Source organism: Lipophrys pholis (assembly GCF_963383615.2).
Source record: "Lipophrys pholis genome assembly, chromosome: 21".
NCBI classification, from domain to species: Eukaryota; Metazoa; Chordata; class Actinopteri; order Blenniiformes; family Blenniidae; genus Lipophrys; species Lipophrys pholis.
Window position 1 is genome coordinate 17,273,670 of NC_137649.1, and position 21,213 is coordinate 17,294,882.

General features: G+C 41.1%; 2 protein-coding genes across 27 annotated transcripts in view; one reads left to right on the plus strand and one right to left on the minus strand.

Annotated features, from left to right (window-relative positions):
* LOC308126498 (uncharacterized protein) overlaps nt 1–7,584 on the minus strand; it is a 30,349-nt gene extending 22,765 nt beyond the window's left edge. The window contains exons 1-4 of one of the 2 annotated variants that reach the window (XM_080490973.1): nt 7,077–7,584; nt 1,537–1,713; nt 886–1,051; nt 39–326 (exon numbers count right to left, since the gene is read on the minus strand). In XM_080490973.1, the coding sequence (XP_080347099.1) occupies nt 39–326; nt 886–1,051; nt 1,537–1,583 (501 nt within the window). In that variant the 5' untranslated portion in view covers nt 1,584–1,713; nt 7,077–7,584. The remainder of the gene's footprint in view (nt 1–38; nt 327–885; nt 1,052–1,536; nt 1,714–7,076) is intronic. The other variant, XM_080490974.1, reaches the window with a different exon arrangement.
* A 4,750-nt stretch (nt 7,585–12,334) lies between these two features.
* The window catches only part of epb41l2 (erythrocyte membrane protein band 4.1 like 2), a 48,861-nt gene continuing 39,982 nt past the window's right edge, over nt 12,335–21,213 (plus strand). For 18 of the 25 annotated variants that reach the window (XM_080490930.1, XM_080490948.1, XM_080490950.1 and 15 more), the window contains exon 1: nt 16,549–16,740. In XM_080490930.1, coding sequence (XP_080347056.1) covers nt 16,566–16,740 — 175 coding nt within the window. In that variant the 5' untranslated portion in view covers nt 16,549–16,565. Of the gene's footprint in view, nt 12,600–13,897; nt 14,144–14,322; nt 14,362–16,548; nt 16,741–21,213 lie in introns of those variants that run through there. The other 7 variants (XM_080490954.1, XM_080490931.1, XM_080490932.1 and 4 more) reach the window with 7 other exon arrangements.

A 21,213-nucleotide genomic window follows, 5' to 3' on the forward strand; every position in this document is an offset into this window, starting at 1 on the left:
TGCATAAAGATTGCAGTTCTTGTTTGCGAGTGAATCACCTCCACGTTCTGCAGCTCCCTGTGAATCTGCAGCAGCTGCGCCTGGCGTCTCCTCTCCTCTCGCCTCTCTCCTCCTCCCGCGTCTCCTCCCCGCTCCTCCTGCCCGTCTCCTTCCCCTCTCTCTTCACCGCCGGGCGAGCTCAGGCGTCGCACGCGCTGGCCCACATTGACTCCGAGCAGCTCCGGGCTTCGCGGGGATGGGGGGCGGGAACGAGGGGAGGTGGAGCTCGGGGAGAGCAAAGACGATGTGGGGAAGACAAAGGTTTGACCCGATGATCGGGGGCTCGTCTACGGAGGGACATACAAGGTGGGATTAGCAGAGCACCGAAAAATGATTCAGGGGTCAATGACAAATAAGGTGTGGGAGTATGAGAGCAGAGGGAAAATCTTTTGTGAAACATGAAATATGCAGAGTCTGCGCTGGTTATGCCTAATCTAACATGATTTTAAACAAAAAAGACAACAAATGTTCACTTGCGTCGCCACAGTTTCATGCTTTATTATAATATTTTAGCTGTATTCGACTTTAGTTTTTGGTTCAGTCCAGGGAACATGATTACACGAATCCATAAAACCAACAAGAAGAGCCGCTGGATAGTTGAACTTAATGCATGAAAGTTGTTCATCTTGTCGAACCTGATTGGTCACTAATCTAAATTAAGAGAGTAGAAAGTTGATAAGCATGGCCTCTTCGGTAAGACAGTTTTCTCAATATGCTGACTACGCCATTACTCGAAAGTCCTTTTTTGGAATTTCTTCACATATTTTTGAGGGATTTTGAAAGTTTTAAACTTTTAAGAGAAAACATTTTAGTGTGAAGCTTTCTCCTACTAGGTGATCAAGCTACCTTAGGGCTTGTTGGGCTGTAGGGACCTCCACCGAGCGCTCCCCCACCCAGTAACTGGCAGTAGGTACTCCGATCTGGAACCGGCAGCACAGGCCCGGCGGCGGGGCTGGTTCTGGTCCGAGAGGTGGAACTAGAGGCGCCTGGCTGGGTGTGAAACTGATTACTGCTGCAGAGAAAAGCAGGAATGATAGATTTGAATGTGTTTAGAAAAGACACCATCACTCAACATGCAAATATATATAAATATAAAAAACTGAGTGAGAGATTGAGAATTATTTGATCAATCTTTTTTTATACAACCCTTTTCACATGAAGACTATGGAACACAAAGTGATTATTACTATAAAAAACAACCCCCAGCCCACAAATAAAGGCAAGAATGAGGAAGCACCAGAGCCAGCAAGATAGATGGATAGATACGTAGATAGATAGTGCAATTAAAAATAAAAGTTAGAAACTAGGCGATCTAAGAGGACTGAAGAGCAATTATTAAAGTTTTGTCATACATGTTGGAAATCATTCTTATCAGTCGAATCAAACGGCTTCTCAGCTCTTACAAAAAGATCAGTGTTCAGGTATGTGTTTCCTCCTGTAAACTTTCCCTGGAAAAACGGTATCATCTTTCCAGCGATCCAAATAAAAAACGCATACCTGTTCATGACTCCAAGGCCGTTCAGGTTCACGGCAGAGGCTGCCATCCCCGCGGCCGGGCCAGGGGCTTTGAGTGCTGGGCACACATCTGACAATCTCCCCTGAAGCTGCAGGGCGGTCCGGACAACGGCGCACAGCAGTTTGCTCTGCTTACGGATTCACACCAGGCACCCAATACTGAAAGAGTAAAGGAAACAGGACTTGTCATTTATTGGATAGAAATACTGTAATTATGGAAAAAGTCAGACTAAGTCAGAATATTAAAAAAAAAAAAAGAATCTTTTCCACAGACGACAGATACTGGAAAGGCAATTTTCCATGCCTGGAAAGCCATCCCGAACTATGTCATGCACAAAGACGATTATTCATAAAGTCTTGTTGGCGACCCAAAATAAAGATATCTTTGTTCACGTTGGGAATAAAATAAATGCAATATAACAGAAAGTAAGGGAATGAGCAGAATGACAGAGACATAACGGTGGCAGAGCAAAATATCCTCTCTAACCTGCAAATAATCTGACTTTTCTCTCGTCGGCGTCCGATAAAAGCAGAGATTTATATCAAAACAGTTGGTGGATCACATTACACTGTTTCATAATTGTTTTAAAAGTAGCAGCAACACGATAGCGAAAGTTCATGCCCGATCAGAGCCCAGCAATCTTTTCACCATCCTCAGCTCGCACCGCGCTGTTTGCTTGTAGCATTATTTCAATGAGGGAAATCATGAAGGCTCATGGAAAAAGGGCAGGGTGAGGCAGATATGGAGAAACATGAGGAAGAAGAAGAAGAAAGTGAAGTGGGAAGGCAGAGGAGGAGGGAAAAAAAGGGAGCAACAATATTAAAGGCTAAACAAACAGAAAGAAAAGTGAACAATGACAAGAAAATATAAAAAAAATAGTAGGATTGTTGTTCATCATAATGATTCTGAGGCTGAATTTGATGATTTGTCATATTAGAAATTACACAACATATCTAAATGATCTATTTTGTTATTAATATATGTGGCAAGTGACTTCCTGAAAGAACAGATGGATTCTAATGTTTGTTAATGATTTGTGTTGGAGTTGAGATGAGATGAGATGAGTTAAAATGGCTCATATGTTCTTGTAGATCTACTTTGTTTCGTGCTTGTTTGTGGCAGAACTTTATGTGTAATCTAGAATTGAGGTCCTGTCTTTTTTTTAAAAAGATTTAAGACGATTTCAGTAAAAACAAACATAAGCTTGAACTCAGGAACAAGCACGTCATTTAAAAAAAAAAAAAATTGGGGCAGTGGAAGGAGCTGCTAATCTTGTCAGAAACAGCCTTCGAGAGGCCCAAACCACTCATTACTGTGCCTGAACTGAGACGGCTGGGAGGTGAGCTGCAGGAGGGAAAGTTATTCGAGAACCTGCGATTTACAGAGTGGAATAAATGGGACACGCTCTGGCTCCATTCACTACGGGTCATCTTTTATGCTTCATGTGGTCAAGGTCAAACTCGAGACAATAGCTTTGTGGTATCATCACCTGCTGTGCAATAACTTATGCAAATAAGCTTCTCTTGTGCGACAGGAGCTGCCGGCTGGTATTTGGCTGGGCTGTCAGACACTTGTATTTCTCAGAGATTCATTTGCAGATTGTGTTTCAGGTTGGCCACAAAATTGCGCTTCAACATTAAAATATGATTTGCTTAATGACCCCGGCGCAGACGAGTGACCACATAAGTCCACTGTGTCGGGCACAAGTGACTTGCGATCAGAATTGGCTCCACGTGCTTCGTATTATTTTGCAATGATTTGTGGTTAACAAAGTGGGAATGTGTTGAGTTTGCATGTTCTGCTTATGTGTGCGTGAGTTTTCTTTGGATATCCTTTTTCTTCCACAGTCCAAAAACCTACCATTTGTGGTGAATATGAATTTCAATGTCGGCGTGAATGCAAATGTGCCTGTCTGTGGGCTTTCCTACGTTTTCCTACGGTCAGCCGTGTAGAAGATGGACGGATCATAACGCGACATTTAAAATTCTGACTAACCCTGTTAATGAGGAATGGAGCAGTTCTTCTTTTTTTCTGCTTAAAATTCCATGAACACAAATACGACTACTTTATTCCTGCTGTACAGTCAACAAAAGGCTCAATTTTTCCATCTTCTTTCCCTCCACTACTCGGGCGCTCTCGTGCATATTTGCATTGCCATCATGTGTGGAACTGCCAGAAACGACCTTGGCATGTGTTTTGATTTCAGATAAGTTAACACAACAGGAGAGGAGCCACGGGGTAAACATGGGATTTCCTCGTCAGTGTGTGACGCAGTTCAAGAGAAAAGCGAAAACGGTCTGAATGGTTTATTTCTTTGAATAGCTCACAAACCACAGACACACAGTATAATCAGCTCGCTCAGCCTAGAGGACCTGAGTCGATTCCAGTGAGAACAACAGATACCTGCAGACGATAATGAGACTTTTGAAGTCTGTGTCCCCCGTAAACAGAGTGAGAGAGCGAGATAGAAGGAAGAAAAACGAAAGAAAGAGAGGTGTTTATAGCCTATTTCAGTTCAGCTGCCTATTCTGAGGCTTTCATGCAGAAGTAGTGGATTTAATTTCTATGAAGAGAGTAATGAAGCCATGCTGGGCACCAGGAACCATTTTCACACTGCATGGTGCACACGGTCAGCCGTAACGCAGAGACTTGTTTTCCCTCTGCTATGACGGGGAGTGCAAATGGTTTTTTTATGCTTTGCAGTGAAAGTTAAACACAGATTATCTGCATTAACTTGATTATGACTGTAAGTCTTGGTTAAATGTTGAAACTCAGGGTGGTGAACCTGGGTTTGAAAGCCGCTTGCAGCAGGAAGGGCGTAAGAAAATGGACCAAGCAAGCCTACAGTGCAAATTTGTTTATCCTGCCCTTGATACTTGTGCTCGTAAGAGCTCAGCTGTAACGCTAACTACAGAGTTGATCTGTTGCAACACACCGGCTTAGAAAAGAGAAAGTGCATTTCTGTGGGAAAAAAGAATTACAAGACATATTTTTAGCTATTCAGTTTTGATCTGCCGCTCCTGCATCTCACCATCATTTAAGACAAGACTGAGTGCTAAAACACATATTAGCTTTTAAAATAGGAAACGGTGGAGAAAGTCATCTCACACACACACACACACACACACACACACACACACACACACACACACACACACACACACACACACACACACACACACACACACACACACACACACACACACATGCACGCCGAAGGTCTTAAAAATTACCTCAATCTTCACAGCTTTACCTAATCCTAATTATAACCTCAGTCAAACCATATCTTCATGTTGAATATACTCTTCACTTTTTTCCACGTTACGTAACAAAGAAATTAACATTTAACGTCAAACGAGCCCTGCTCACTGCTCGAGACCAAATGAAGAGAAACAACAATCTGCATGAGTGTGTGTGTGTGTGTGTGTGTGTGTGTGTGTGTGTGTGTGTGTGTGTGTGTGTGTGTGTGTGTGTGTGTGTGTGTGTGTGTGTGTAATTTATGGCCTCCACATATATCTATGTAAATGTTTCTCTAATAGGAGAAGTGCTTCTATATAGGTAGGTGTGAATGCACACACACGCACGCACGCACGCACGCACGCACGCACGCACGCACGCACGCACGCACGCACGCACGCACGCACGCACGCACGCACGCACGCACGCACGCACGCACGCACGCACGCACACACACACACACACACACACACACACACACACACACACACACACACACACACACACACACACACACACTCTTGGCAGTACAAATATATGCCTCCAAACCAACATAAACTAAACACATTGCGTGACGTTTTGTAAGAAGGACCGATGGAGACATCCTCAGACAACAGCACAGATCAAGCTGGTCGCACCAGGATACATAATCACAGTCGCCTCCAGTGTTTGGGATCCAAGATTTTGGCAAAAAAAAAAAGACAGTAATAAAAAATGGACTTCTGCAGAGTGTTGTCTGTGTTTTCAGCACAGCTTAATGTCAGATGGAGTGGGACTGTGTGAACGTTCAAACTGTCCACTTGCCCACACAAGTGGGCAATAATCCTACATACAGTGCGCTAAAAAAAACAGCTACAGGGAGAAAAAAATTGCCAAAGATGACTGTTCCTGAGAATCCAGTAGCAGATGTTGCAAGGACAGGGCTGAGAAGCAATGTGAGGACACGTTAGGACAGTAAGACAGTATTCCAGTGACTTCTGTGGGTGATTCCGCAACACTTATACTGTCTGATACAACTTCTTTCTTGTATGAAGTGAGCGTGGGCACCATCAGTGCATTTATGTTATGTAATGTTTGAATAACTGTGAACAGTGGGACACTGTTCTGCAATATTACTCAAGTACTGATATTCCTTTTCAGCTAAAATAAAAGCAGCTTGACAGCTTGTCTTTTATGGACCGAACATATACTAAAGATAAAATCATATTCACCATGACGATGCGCTACTCTCAGAGGATGCACTGCTTATACAACTTTGGGCTTCCCAAATGGGGGAAAAGAACTCAAGCTGACCATGAAAAAGACATAAAAAACTTTAAATATTTTACATTACTGAGGAAAAAGTAACTAGCGATTGGTTTTTGATGATCAGGTATGTGTTGATAGCCAAATTGGAGGCAAATATTAAAACATTCCCTCTTTTCAAATACAAAGATTTGCTGTTCCACTGTATTCGGTTAACAGAAACCCTCTGAGTCCTGAACTGCCGAGACACATGAAGGTTATACTTGATTAGGTTTGGTAAAAATTAATGAGTGTTATTCACTTTTTTCAAGTATTTTCTGAACAATCCAAGAATTGTACTGGTCATCAGAAGCAGACTACCCGATGATTATAAGTAGCTGTTAGTTGCAGCCATAGTTATAATCGTTTTAAATAATGTATATAATTATGTAATTATACTGTCATTCAAGCCCTGGCTTCCAAGTCTTATTGTAATTATAGTTGCAATCAGGTAAACACTTTTATTAATAGTTTCTCTGAAGATACTGTAGGTTAAATGTGTGCATGCACCAACATATGAACAAACATAAGATTAATGTAGTCATAGCCCATTTGGATGAACACCAGCGTTAAAGTTAAGTTTTAATCATGGAAATGTCAATATTTGAGTCGTAGATCTCCAGGATATTAAACTTCTGTTCCACACAGTAGTTGAAAGGCAAAGCAAACAAACCAGAGCTATATGGAATTATCCATCATCTTAGGTGAAGTCTGGTTCCATGAAATGCTGTCTTAACAGATTAATAGCTGGGAACAGCCTACTTTATGATAGTGCTGTTATCAGGGCCGAGCATATATCCACGAGGAGATGGTAAATGAAAAAAAAAAACTGTAATTTTAATCTTGCCACATACTGTGTTTATCACCTTGGGACAGTTGCGGCTGCACAGTTGCATGTGTACATGCCATCACGGCGACGTCTCCGTGAAGTTGAAGTGCAATAAATCATATGCAACAACAATGATAAAGTGATCAGATCGAAGTGCTGGTAGGATTTTACCTGAGGTTCGTGCGCTCGCCCTCCGCAAAAGCCTCCAGGATGGTAGAACTGCCAGATACCAGCAGCGATGAGCCCAGGATGAGTGTCTCCCCCCTGCCTGTGCGCCTCACGCCGGGATCACCGGACATCCACGGAGAAGACAGCAGCCGCCCGTGCGTGCACCAAAAAACTACTTCTCCTCCACTCCTCCGGTGCGCTTTGTTTCTTCCATGAAGCGTCGACGCTTCTTTCTGCTGCTCCTCTCCAAAAAAAATCCTCCTCCACATGAAAAGAGTTCTGGGTTGTTTTTCTTACACTCCTCACTTCTGGGGGAGAATGAAGGTACAACTTTGGAGCATTTCGTGCCGTCCAGTGAGATCTCCCCACGGCCTCTCTGGATAAAGAGACGTTTTGGTTTTTTGGTTGTTTTTTTTTTTTTTTTTTTACGGGAGGAAGGTTTGTGTTGTCATGTGCTGCTCGGCACCTCGCTGCCGTGCGTAATGAAGAGCTGTTTGTCCGCCGTGTGTTTGAAGCCGGAAGCGTCTCTCTCTCTCTCTCTCTCTCTCTCTCTCTCTCTCTCTCTCTCTCTCTCTCTCTCTCTCTCTCTCCACGTTCAAAAAAAAAGAAACGCTGTAAAGCTCGTGCGCAACTGGGGGCAACCCTTTCAGCAACGTGCACGCGCGCACTTTTCAACCAGAAGTCAACAAGGAGCACAAATCAGAAGTGGAATGTTTCTTAAATGGTTGTCTCTCTCTCTCTCTCTCTCTCTCTCTCTCTCTCCTCTCTCTCTCTCTCTCTCTCTCTCTCTCTCTCTCTCTCTGTGTCTGTGCACACGTCTTCTAACACATCTAATGCACATCTGCTTTATTTAGTTTTTGTTTGCGTCACAACGCTGTTCAAAGACCGTGTTTGTTTAGATACTACTTCATATGTTGATATTTTATACACTATTATCATTTCTTCTGCATATTTTCCCACTTCCTTCCTTTATTGGTGTTATACAATTACTGTTATTACTGCTAAATATTGCATATTAGATATGTTTGCATGCTCATTGCTTATGCTGCTGCAACACAACAATTTCTATCTATCTATCTATCTATCTATCTATCTATCTATCTATCTATCTATCCATCCATCCATCCATCCATCCATCCATCCATCCATCCATCCATCCATCCATCCATCCATCCATCCATCTATCTATCTATCTATCTATCTATCTATCTATCTATCTATCTATCTATCTATCTATCTATCTATCTATCTATCTATCTTCCACATTGATTTCTTCAACTACCAACATACAATTGGCACAACAGGCTTAAAGTTCACTTGCAGTATTTTAGGTGAAAAGTTCGATTCATTCCCAAACCATTTTTGAGGAACCAATCCTGATGGAGGCCACGCCCCTTCTGCCACAATGTGGAATTTCCATCCATCAGTTTAATGTGAGGGTTTCAGAAATGTACAGTATGTCTAACTCCAATGAGCATGCATTCTTTTACGATATGTTGTACCTTGGAATAAACACAATTATCAAGTAACTTTCAGCTTTTTCAAATGTTTCGACTGACATCTGGTTCACGGGGAGCATTCAGTAACATTAGTCAGTATTTTAGTTTAATTTTTGAAGGAAAGTGTTAAATGTTATACAATATACTGTCATTATCACATACAAGCTTCTACATTACTGGACTGTTCATATTTGTGCTGTCAGTAGATCTTTGTAGACTAAATAGATCTAATAAAGTTTAAAATGTCACATTCTTCAATATAACACGAGTAATACTATTACATTCCAAGTCACATCAATTAGTACAGTGTGTGTGCTTGTGACAGGATAATCCTAAAATGACAGAGCGGTGGTGGTGAGTATGGAAGATAGAGAGATAGATGTTTAATTATTGCAGAGTGTAGAGATTTTTAATTAATAGTCAATTGCCTCAAAAAAGTCCTTCCTGCTTTACACAGCTGTATAACAGGCATGCAAAAGCAGATTGCTTGCATTGCTGGTGGTGCTGTAGTGAGAATACTCCAAGTTCTAGCCCAAGTTGGACATTTATGTGTAGAGTTTCCATGTTCTCCATGTGCTTATACAGGTTTCAGTCAGTCCAATAACAATAGTTTGAGGTAAATTAGTGACTCTGTATTGTGACCTGTCCAACGTGTACGGTGCCTTCATCCATACTCAACTTCTGACACACAGCAGACTGTGAAAGAGCAATAATATGTGAGTATATAACCACATCATTAAGCTGAAAACCTTGGATTTAACCGTGTGATAAACAGTTTGTGGCCCTTTTCAAAAGTGATCAATACGAAAACAACTGAGTGGCCCACGTACACTCACATAAGGACACTATAAATCCAGATAAACTGAACCTCTAATCAGGTTAAAACTCTCTTGGAAAATCTATTAACCGAAAGAAATGTGAGGATAATATTATTGTTCCACCCGAGCATGTGATAGAAACGCATGCGTAAAACACAAGATCAACGGCGAAACACCATCATCAGTGACTATTTTTTCAGGTTTCTGCTTTTAGACCCTTGATCACTGCAGTGATTAAAAGTGACTGTATGAGAATCAGTAAGAAATTTATCAAATCCTAAATAAAATGGAATCAAAATGTTGTTGAAAGTTCTACATGTCGATGACTTTTCTTTTCTTTACTTTTTGTGTGTTTGCATGTCAGTGTATAGACGAGTGCTGGAAATGATCTATTCGAATGTGGGCAGCAGCACAGCAGTAGTAAAATGAATTTTCCACCCACAGAGAACAACGAAACAGCATGAGGACATTTCAATGAGCACGGTGACCCAGACTGTCAAAACAAGTCCTCTATTAGTCCATAACAATATAAACAGAAACACTTTATGTTTTTAGTAAATTGAAGTGTATTTTATAGCAAAACCATTTGCTAATTAAGTCTCTTTATTTTGGAAAGTTTTCAGTACTCTCTTTACTGTTCTAATTAACGCTGATGGGATTAATGGGATGGGATTAATCAGGCCAATGTGGTTTTCTTATTATTTAAATCTATGGTGGAATTGTTACACTACAGAGTATGACTGGTGCTATTTTGAAGAAGTTGATGCACATTATCACATCACTGCAATGTTATTTATTTGTGGGATGAAGATTTGTGAGTGATCACATTCTGATTGGGACCAAAGCTGCTGCAGCCTCCAAAAAACTGCCCCCCCCCTCAAAAAATCAGGCTTCAGTCCAGCTTTTGGAAGTTGCAACAATGGATCAACTGGTTGCCATGGATACCGGAGGATGAAATTCTTTCCAGTGTTTCTCCTCCAGACAGGAAACCGTGGCGTCACGTTTGTTTACAGCGTTGAGGGGGCAGAGTCTGATCAACAGGTGGCTGCTGGATGAAAAAGGATTGGCAATCGTCAGCTTCCGCGATCTCTGAGACTTAAATTGAAGCCTTCGAATGAAAACGCGACAAGAACAGATTCTAGAGATATCTGTTTAAGCTTCAATTGATCCTTTAAGTATTTCTACAGTTTGATCTTCTTGTTCCTTTAGAGTTACTGTATGTCATGCTGATGATACAACAATTAGTAGAGGTCGAGATGAAGAACTTGAGTGTTTTGTAGTGACAACATCCGACTTTTGCAACAATCAATGATTAAAGTTCAGCCGCAGTACAGTTCGAACGAGCTCCACTCTTTATATAAAATGATACACAAAAATACGCCTTGATTTGGTTGAAACTGTGGTTGTGTGAAACAAGGTCAAACTGTAAAAACAGGAAAAATACAAAAAGTTCATGCTGATAAACAGACTAGTTTTTGAAATGACTTGGCCAAACCTAGGGGTCTTTGCTTCTGTGATGGACGGTAAAAGGCGCTCTAAAGGAGTTTCAAAAACATCTGCTGCCCTCTGGTGGTTTATTAGTGTAATGCAGGCTATCAAGAAATCATGGTGATCATATTGTGGAAGAAAAGGCAATATGCTCACATGTGAATAATGAAATGATAAATCCTTAATCAAGAACGCTTAGAATACTTTCTAAGGTAAATCAGAACAGGGTACAATGGCTGAACATCGTGAACTTATATTCTATTCACAATAAAACACCAAAACCATGTCAAATGTTAAAAGTAAAAGATTTTGTTTTTCTATAAACAATATTGACTCATTCTGAAACTAAAAACAGCTCAATGTAAAAAAACAACAACTGAGAGTTGTAAACTGTATAAGGCTTTACTTTTACCATCTAAAGTGTTAAATATGTTCTATTGCAAATAAGACAAATTGTTGCAGCCTGTTTTCATATCATTCCTGCTTATGTACCAAACGTTTGGAGGAGACATAATCCAGTAAGTGACTGTAGACATTCTCACCTCAAATAAGTAAACATAAATATATTACTAGCCAACTCGAACTGGATCAGTGGCTGTCAGAAAGTTTATTTGAACAACTTGAGCACTCTTGCTGTGAAGCTGTGAAGCCCTCAACCTGACAATATTGATATTTATTAGGACTAACAGTACTTTACCACCGTTCATTTAGTTATTTTAAATCCGGCAAACCATATTTTTCATGTATTAAAATATATGGTAGCTTTGAAATTGAAAAAACCTTTTCTTCTTCTATTTAGGGAAGCACGCTTGTAACTGTGAGCTTGCTGGTTCAAATCCCACAGCTGATGGGTCACCACTGAGTATCTGTGCAAGGCACCAAGACCACAAAGTGGTTGCTTCAGGAAGAGCATCCTGAGAAAAATCCAACGTGCACACCACATGATCCACTCTGGAGAAGGTTTAGCGACTTAAAAACCAACACAGTTTTCCATCTTAAAGATGTGAACCGAGACAGAGCTGTCTGGAAGCTCAATGCATCACCTTTTAAAATACTGCACTTTAATAAGAGTCCCCGACCCGTACACTTGAACTCTGCCGTGTGACTGGAAAGAAAATTGCCGAAAATTGCAGTGCAGGCGGGGTGATACTTGCAGAACAAGTTTTAGAGTAAACTAACACTTCAGCGTCCTGCCCCCGTTATAACCACTGATAACATAATGCAACCACTAATCGGTGCACCGTGGAAAAAGATGCTGCTCTTTTATTCCCACCGTTTTTTTTTGGGTTGTTTTTCACCTGTGTTTTTGTTCATTCATGCACCACACTTGCTTCTCTTTCCTCTTCTTCCCCTCTGCTCATTATCTGACACCTGACCCTGAAGTCTAGAGTTACAACACACACATAAACAAGTGTGAGAGAGACAGAGAGGGAGCGAGAGCGAGAGAGAGAGAGAGAGAGAGAGAGAGAGAGAGAGAGAGAGAGAGAGAGAGAGAGAGAGAGAGAGAGAGAGAGAGAGAGAGAGAGAGAGAGAGAGAGAGAGAGAGCCTCTGGGTGCTATTACACAAAGCAAACAGGTGTGAATAGAGAAAGACGTATTTGCTCAGTGTCTTGGTATCAGCACAACAGACTTGAAGACAGAGAGCTCAACAGAAGCAGAGGTACACAGAGGAATGCTCCACTCCGGTATTGTACACCAGCTGGTTATCGACAGTTTATGAGGTAACATCCAACTTCCTGCGTGTGTGCATGATGTGCATGCTTTGTGTTGTTTTGATCGTGCACATTCACATTCTGGGTGTGTTTTATATGTGTGTCATATTCTAATATCAATATCTATTTTGTTTTGTTGGCACTTAGTGTATACTGCGAAGTCGGTTGTTTGACACAAATTCTCATCAATATTGTAAAGAAGCGTTGAATACATCGCAGAGAATTTTCCAGTAAAAGGTGATGGCGTCTCGTTGAGAAGAAGGAAACACACATTTGGAGCTGCAGAACTGGTTTTGGTGAAGTTTCATTTCAGCGAAGTGTGATGCATATTCGTAGCAACCCATACAAAACTATGTTTAACCCTTCAATGTAATGAAGTGATGCTGTATTGCAGCGACAAGCAGATAATATATAGTAAAAAACAAATTGGTATTTACCGAGTGATGTTATAATCAAGCATGAATAGATAGCTAATGTCCTGTCATTCTGAACTTTAAAACAGATCAAAATGACTATTTCTATATAGGAATTTAATCCAAAACGTATACCACTTCATGGTGATGTGTTTCCTTTGGTCAGTAAGAATGGCAGAAATCTCTGTTTCAGTAAGTTGTTCTTTCTTCTTTAAGCTGATTGGTTAAAAGAATGCTGAACTACAATTCCAGATCAACATGAAGCTCTTGCAGACTGAAGCAGATATTTGCAACCCCTTTTTTCCATTCTGGCACCCACCCAGATTGCCTTCCCGATCTCCAGCCAATGGACAGTTTCCCTCGTCTCTTCTAGATTCTAGATAGTGTCTTATTCTAGATTACGTTGACATGAGCCTCAGAACCCCCTGTGATCTCTGGCACTTCTCTAATAGAGCATTAGACCACAGGTAGGGACCTACTTCTCTAAAGCTTTCACAAGTTTGCTGAGCCATAGTTTACGGTGTGTACTTTATATACTAATGGAGAGGAACTGAAATAAGTTGTGTATTTGCTTTTGTTTCCAAGCTCAGGTCTGATATGCAGGATGACTTGTGATAGATGTGACAGCCCTCAGATCACAGCTTGGACCTACAATAGCTGTTCTAGTGGGCAGTAGTTTGCTGTCCAGATGGCTATGTCAGGGTAATTCCCTTTTAGAAGGGCCTGCCACTAATCCCCCGGAGAATCTGCACTGGTTGATCTCAGGAGAAACCAAACGGTGAGCCCACTGTAACTCACAGGCTGCAGGACACTGAACCTCTGACAGCACATAAGCTTACAGACACTGGCACAGCCTGTCGGTTTGCACTGAGGACACAGTGATTGTGGCTGACCAGAGCCAGATTGTCAGCATAAGGCAAAGGGCCAACTGCTCTGCGGGCTCATCTCCACAGAAGGTTTCGGTAGGGCAAAACAAGAGGTGAGGAGGTGACTAGAAACAAGAGTAAACAGACAGAACAGGAACCAACAGAGGAGAGACCATAGATCAGATCAGGGCAATTAGGCGCAGCTTCAACACTCATGACTGTCTTAATCTCGGTGTGGGAACTATTTCTGCAGAATGGGATCTTAAACAATCAGGTACACGCTTCTGTCTTCTTTGTGTGCTTACAGAGATGCTGGAAAGAATTGTTATCAGCTGAGATTTGACTATAACAGAACTACTTAATCGTTGCAGCTCATGTCCCAGGGATGTTATGAATTCAGTGAAATGTATGGAATCTGAAAAACTGTCACTAAAACACTTTGTTTTGACCAAGTCAATCAAAAGGCTTTGAAATCGTCCGGCATGGTGGAAGGTGAAGTTCATTTACTTTATTCTATAATGTTTGTATGGGCTAATGTTTATGAGTGGGTGTGTCCCAAGTCACTCTGCTGCCTTATGTCAATAAAACGAGACTGATACCAAATTGTTTGCTGTCTCAAAACCTACGGAATCTGCGCTGTGTTGTCTTTGCACTGTCATGGATGACAACCTCAGTTCTGTCACTTTCAGGGAAAAACTGAAATTTCAGTGTCCCTTTAAAGCTCATCAAAATTCTTCTTAAACAGTCATTAATAATTTTGGCATATTATTTGTAATTGCTCCGTGACTTCCTCTTTATTCAACTTCAGTTCCTTTAGATGTGGATTTGTTGCTCATAAAAATTAACCTATTAATGATGTGGGAAAGGAATCTTTAATTTTCTCTACTTGCTCACATTTCATTTGTGTTTTTTTACACATGCTCCTCTGGCCTGATTGGGTCTGCTGCACTGCTGGATCCTTATGGAACCTTTACCTATGGTGAGTCTGCTAAAAACCCACGCTGTCCACTTAGTTACATAACGTAGAGAAGGTGCACAATATAGTGACTGTGTTTCAACAAACTGATCTGTTGGTATCAAATATTTGGGTGAGTTAATATTATGTCAGTCATTTAGCTTTCTTTATTATTTTCCTGTAAAACTTTGCTACAGATTGTTGACCTTGTTTACTCCTCTGATGATGATGATGTCAAATCTGCATGCTGCCTCACACTATAAGCCAATTACTTGAGCTTCCTTAATCTGACTGTGGGTGTTGGTGTGTATGTAAGGGTGTGTGCGTGAGTATGTGTGTGCGCGCAATGACACTCACTGCCTTTGATTATGCAATGATTTTTTTTCAAAACCTTTAGTGGGCTAACTGGACCTACACAATTACATTTTAGGAGTTAATTTAAAAAGAAAGGATGGTAAGTGTCAGACTGTAAAACAAGTCATCTCTTTTTCTCGAGTCGGTTCATTTACAAACATGAGTGTACTTCAAACAACTGTTTCTGAATAATACGATGAGCTGTTTTTGAAAGAGTTGAAACTGCCTTATAAAACAAAATTCATTTGATTCAGCGAGACATTAAGGTTTTTGTTGTCGGATAATTTAAGATATAAATAGGACTGGTGGTAAATTTGTTGGTTTTAACTGACATCAATGCCAGTTGATGCACACTGACATTTTACCCTTTTCTGTTAGCTTCATTTTTCGTCACTCCAACTTATTAGGGGAAGTCTCAGGGATTAAAATACACAGTGTCTGAATTTTGCAGTATGTATGTGCAGCCTACTAGAATATCTTGACTCGCCAGACTGAACATTATAAAGTAAATAGGTTGTACATCGCTTTAATTCAAATCACATTCAAATTTTATATATTTTATTAACTATCTATAACTACCATGATATAGACATGTTTTTGGGGGGTTTTATTTTGGAGTTTTTATGTACTTAACTGTATCAGTGATGGCAGTATTATAATTCAAAGATAAATGGAAAAGGTGGAAAAAAAACATAACTCCACCAAGCCGGATAATCTAAATTCTGGAACATTAACTATTTTTGGTTTCCGAAAATTGTCAATGGCCAGAAAGTAGAGAATTGCAAGATACCAAGTTTACTAAAGACGTTCTACAACCAGGTGGAATCAATGTGTACCTCTGGGTGACAAAAATATTATTGGAAATGTTTTGAATTAGACCAAGACATGACATCAGAAGTAAAACTTGAGGCATCAAATTACTATTTCATGGCCTCAAAATAATATTTTGCGGCCTGAAATTACTATTTCATGGCCACAAATTCATATTTTATAGCCTCAAATTACTATTTTGTGGCCACAAATTACTATTTCGTGGATACAAAATAGTATTTCATGGCCATTAAATACTAATATGAGGCCAGTGAAAATTTAATTTCTGGCCTCAAAGGTTTGTTTCATATGTCATGTCTGGGGCTCTGTATTAAATAAAAGAAAGGAACACGTTTTAAAGTGGTAAGTAAACAAAAACACAACAGAATTCCACTGCAGTTACTACGTTTTCCCTGTAGGGGGAGCTGCTTTGCTTCAGTAGCACCGCCACATCTGCAGCTGAACGTCCCTCAAACGCATGTAGCCAATCACAGTTCAATATCTAATACAGTAATCCCCTTCAGCCAATAGGAGAGCGCCAAAAGATGTCTTTCACTGTAAGGGGCGGGTCTTGACTATGATTGACACGTCTGCTTTGAGCCCCGGCCAGACCCTGGTTTTGTGGACTGTAGTGGAGATTTTGTGGAGGCATTGGCGGTGGGACGCACGGTATTTTTTGGAGAACACGGTGCGAGTCCACGTTTGGAAGAAAAAAAAAAGTTCCCCACACGCATCGCTGGAAATCACAACAGGTAACGTTTAAATCCACCTCATTGAAGTCACGTGATTTATACATCAGCAACCGCGGCTGGTTCGTTGCTATATTTTTATTTTTTTTTGCACATTTGCCCGCACCATAGTCTGTAGTCGCTATGATAAATGTGTGGGTAACTCAGTAAACCCGAGGGAGTAACCATAACAAAGTGAACTCGTCCTCTGAAACGGCCAGGGAACCAGCGTGCCTCCGCGTGAAGCCCGTTATTTGGGGCTACATTCATACCTTCGCTTGGTTTCATGGCGCCTATCTTCCATGTTATCATCACCTAAACTACCTCCACGTCCCGCTGCTGCTCCTCTCATGTGGTTAGATTGATCGGAGGCACCCCCTCCCCGCTCTTCTTCCTCCTCCTGCGATGAAGGCAACACGACGTCGTTAAAATGAATGAGCAATCTAAACGGGTCGCGCTTGTGGAGGTGTTTTTTTAATATATATATATTAGTCTATTCGGTTTATTTTACCGTCACGTTGACGGTGAGTCGCTGTTGTTGGCGGCAACGCGTTGCGTTCAAAGACTGTTGTTCAAACATCCGCCGCGTTTTGTTTGCTGACACGATGCTGGGAGCTGCTTCCTGCCGCTCACTTTACAAAAAAATAAGATTAAAAAAAACAAACCTGCGTGGATATTTAACAAGCTGCTCAGTGCGACTCAATTTTCAGCGTCTTTAATTTTTAAGTTTGATTTCAAGTTTTACTGCCTGTTCTTTCCCAGCGTGCCTCATTCAGGAGCACTGATTCAAAAAACACGTTTGTGGTCAGATCCTTTCAAAGAAGTACTGTTTGGTTGTGATATCTGGGAAATGCAGTTGGTCTATTTCCTTTGGCTTACTGGAATCAAAACATGGGTTTTGTCCCAGGATGTGGTTGGAGCTGCCTGCTCCATGAGGAATTATTTGTTATTTACAACTGATAACGGTGTGTTGTGAAGTGAATGCTTCTACTTCTTATATTTATCATAGTTTAACTAATGTTTTATACACTATTTATACCATTGTAACACCTTAAACCCCACCATGGCACCATAAATGCTCGTTCCTTCCATGTGTCCACAATATTGAGCCATAGAAGTTATACATACAAGGTTTGACAGATGATGAGAGCACAACCTGCAACTGCAAACAACAAACTGATTTGTTAAAAGTATTTAACAGTCATACAATATACCTATTGTGTGTTCTTCTTGTTTCGGTCCGTGACGAGTGCCATGGAAGACTTGAGTGCAGACGTAATCATTTTATGACACCAAAACTTACACTTATGTTCCTACCAGGCTCAAATCTACCTTTGCGTGTCACCAGAGTAAAATACTTCCCACCTGATACAGTACGAGCCAACTTTGCTGCCTCCGTCGTCTTGTGATTTGTCTTAAAGGAATTAGACAAGATTGAAATGAAAAACAGGCTTAATGTCTGTTTTTGGGGCCCTTTATTAGCGTTTAGTTCAAGGGGCAAAGCAAACATTTGCTGATCCATCTTTTGTCCACTGATCAGTCCTCCTCCCAGCTTATTATTGGCAAAGCCAGGGTACCGCCTGGAAAGGTTGCCAGTCTATCACAGGGCCCACTCACATGCCTACCTAGATGGGCTATTTTAAATCAGCAGTCATCCTGACATGCTAATTTTGGACCATTGTCGGAAAATGAAATACTTGATCAAACTTGGAGACTGTATTTTGGTGGTAGCGTGATGCAAATCCTGGCAATATGTACATCAAGGGGTCTAATTGGCACAGTTGAAACGACGGTATTGCAATGTTTTTCCATGCGGAGCAGGGAAAGCTTTTGTTTCCATGTAAAGTCATATTTGTCTCTTATTGATATACCCGTGAGTTCCTTGTCAGAAGACCATATCCTGTTTAAATGTTTAAAGATCAGGCAAAAGATGATTATTTTAGATGCTACACTTAAGTATATTTTATCTCTACACACTACATTTGTATAAATATGTCTCAATCTTTGGTTTGGTAAGCTATAAGAGGGTGCAAGCTGCTTGAATGTGTTTTTTCCTGCCAGGCCCCTCATTGCGGGGGTGTAGTTTTATCTATAATCATCAGTGCCATGTTCATTCTCAGACTCTCAGGATGTGCAGAACAGTGGCAGCTCTGTCAAAGCCACTAATGAGAAGCCTTAATTGGTTGTTCTGGTGGGAGAATCTCCTCATTAAATGGAGCTGGAACTTAACTGTGGGTTTGCTCGAATTAGAGCACGAATGTGTTTCTTCTCCTTGATATGTCGAGTTGTCGTGCAGAAAGTTTCATGATGATTATGAATGTGTGGTTTTTGTAAAATAAGGTGAGTTGATTAATTTCCAGTGTCTTCCATTGCATCTGAGGACTGATAGGGTCACAAAATATTAGAAGACAGCAGAAGATTTTAAATATATCCATATATATACACGTTGAATCTGCAGCATGACACTAATGGATGATCATTCATGCACTTGATGAAGAAAAACACAGCAGAAGCAGTGGTCATTGCCCTTCCTCACACTTTGTGAGGCGTAGGAGTGCGACTGGGAGACGCAGGGAGATAAAAATAGGAAAGCAGAGCCCGAGTGACAAAAGACGAAAGGAAGGAAGACAGAGACAACAGGAGAGGAAGTGAGCAGGAGTCAGACACAAGAGAAGAAAGACCGAGTGAGAGCGACAGAGAGAGTGAAATATATTGCTTAATCATTCGGAAAGGCTATGGGAACATCCCAGCGTGCGTGTCGGTGCGTGTATGTGTGTTTTCATCCCGACCCGGTGGGTTCAACAGGAGCAAAACACGTCACATCAGCTCAGACACACGTAGATAGTCCCACTGTCCCGCTGGAGTTTGAATGGACAGTAGAGAGTGTGTTTTTAGAAAAGGAGCGTATCCGGGGGGGGGGATGCAAACCTCCCGCACTGTGTCACACATCCACTTGACTGCAGTTTTTTTTTCTCTCTCTCTCTCTCTCTCATCCAGTCTGTGAAAGTGCTTACCACTTTAACCACAAAGCACAATTTGAGACTTTCATCTCCTCCGTGGTTTTAGTGACACTTGGGCAGTCACAACAATTATCAAGGTGGACATATTCTACAGTGTAGCAGTGAGCCGTGACGGGGGAGTATTACCCTCTGGGTCTCAGGGCCGCATGGCCTGCAGGAACACAAGATTCAGATTCACACAGAGAAGATCAGAGAGACATGGATGAATGGAAACTGTAATGCAATGTTCAGCTTATTACAGACAGTGAGCGGAGCCGGGTGGGTGAAAGGGTGAGGCGCGGGGGGGTATAAAGATGTGTTTGATGAAGAGGACAAAGTGGGAGAGGCACTCTCTTTGGGATAAGGGGCTAAGTGATTGCCAGAAAAATGTAAATGTGAGTATAGAGTGTCAAATATAACTGTAATGACAATGCAGGTGCCGTCCTAATTTACGTAATTTAGTGAAAACCAGTGTAATCAATTGTAATTCTAATTGTACAAATTAGTAAAGTCAAATTTTGTTAGGTGAGAGGGTCTATTAGAGAAGAATAGAAAGCCCTTGTGTTGAATGGTAACAATTTGCATCATAGAGGGAGAAAGAAGGGGGCAAACCGCCTTGCCCAGCAAGTGTCCAGCTCTGAAAGAAATGATAGAATAAAAAACAGAGAGAGAGCGTGGGCCTGTGGCTTTGGCGTGTGGCCAAACATAGTTAAAAAGAGATTAATCAGCATAGGGTCACATTCTCACAGAGAGAGGCTGAACAGACCCGGGCAGGGCGAACCAAAGCCTTCATATTTCAAAGGCCATATCTTAGTGAGCGGCACCATAAACAAGTGGCACCGAGGCTCGTATCGACTCCTAAACACTGATAATGTTGTGCTCTGAGTACTGATATCTGGTTTGGTGGCACGCCGCTCTCTGCCATCCAGCAAGTCGAAACAACCAGAAAGAGTTTGGATCATTAGAGTTTGTTTTCTCAGGGTTTGCCTCGGTTATCAGTTGTCCAATCAAAAAGAGTCTGTTCAAGAGTAGAAAAAGTAATGAAAAGGATAGTGGACTTAAACGGGAATGTAACACAGATAGCTTTGAAAACGTGATATTATCTTGCTGCCCATTGAGTGCAATCATGTAATTGCTTCAATCCATCGATGAATTGATTGATCAACATTTACAGACAGAGTCCATTGTATTCTCGAAACATTTTAAGAAAATAAACCAATTGAAAGATAAACAACATATATCAGCACATAACCACATTATGATAGATGTTTTAATCAATTTCCGTATACTGCTTTTCTCTAGGTTTTTTGGTATTTTTTTAATCAATTGTGACACTCAGAATTTCAGTCTTAAAGCTAAAATATGGTTGATGCTAGACATGCAGACAGATATGAACGGAGCCTTCTGTTGGTCTTCCGCTTTCATTACGTTGGTAATTTGATTTTCTTGTTTTCAGTGCGCTTACAGATGTGTAACAAAGGGGGTAATACCTCTGAGG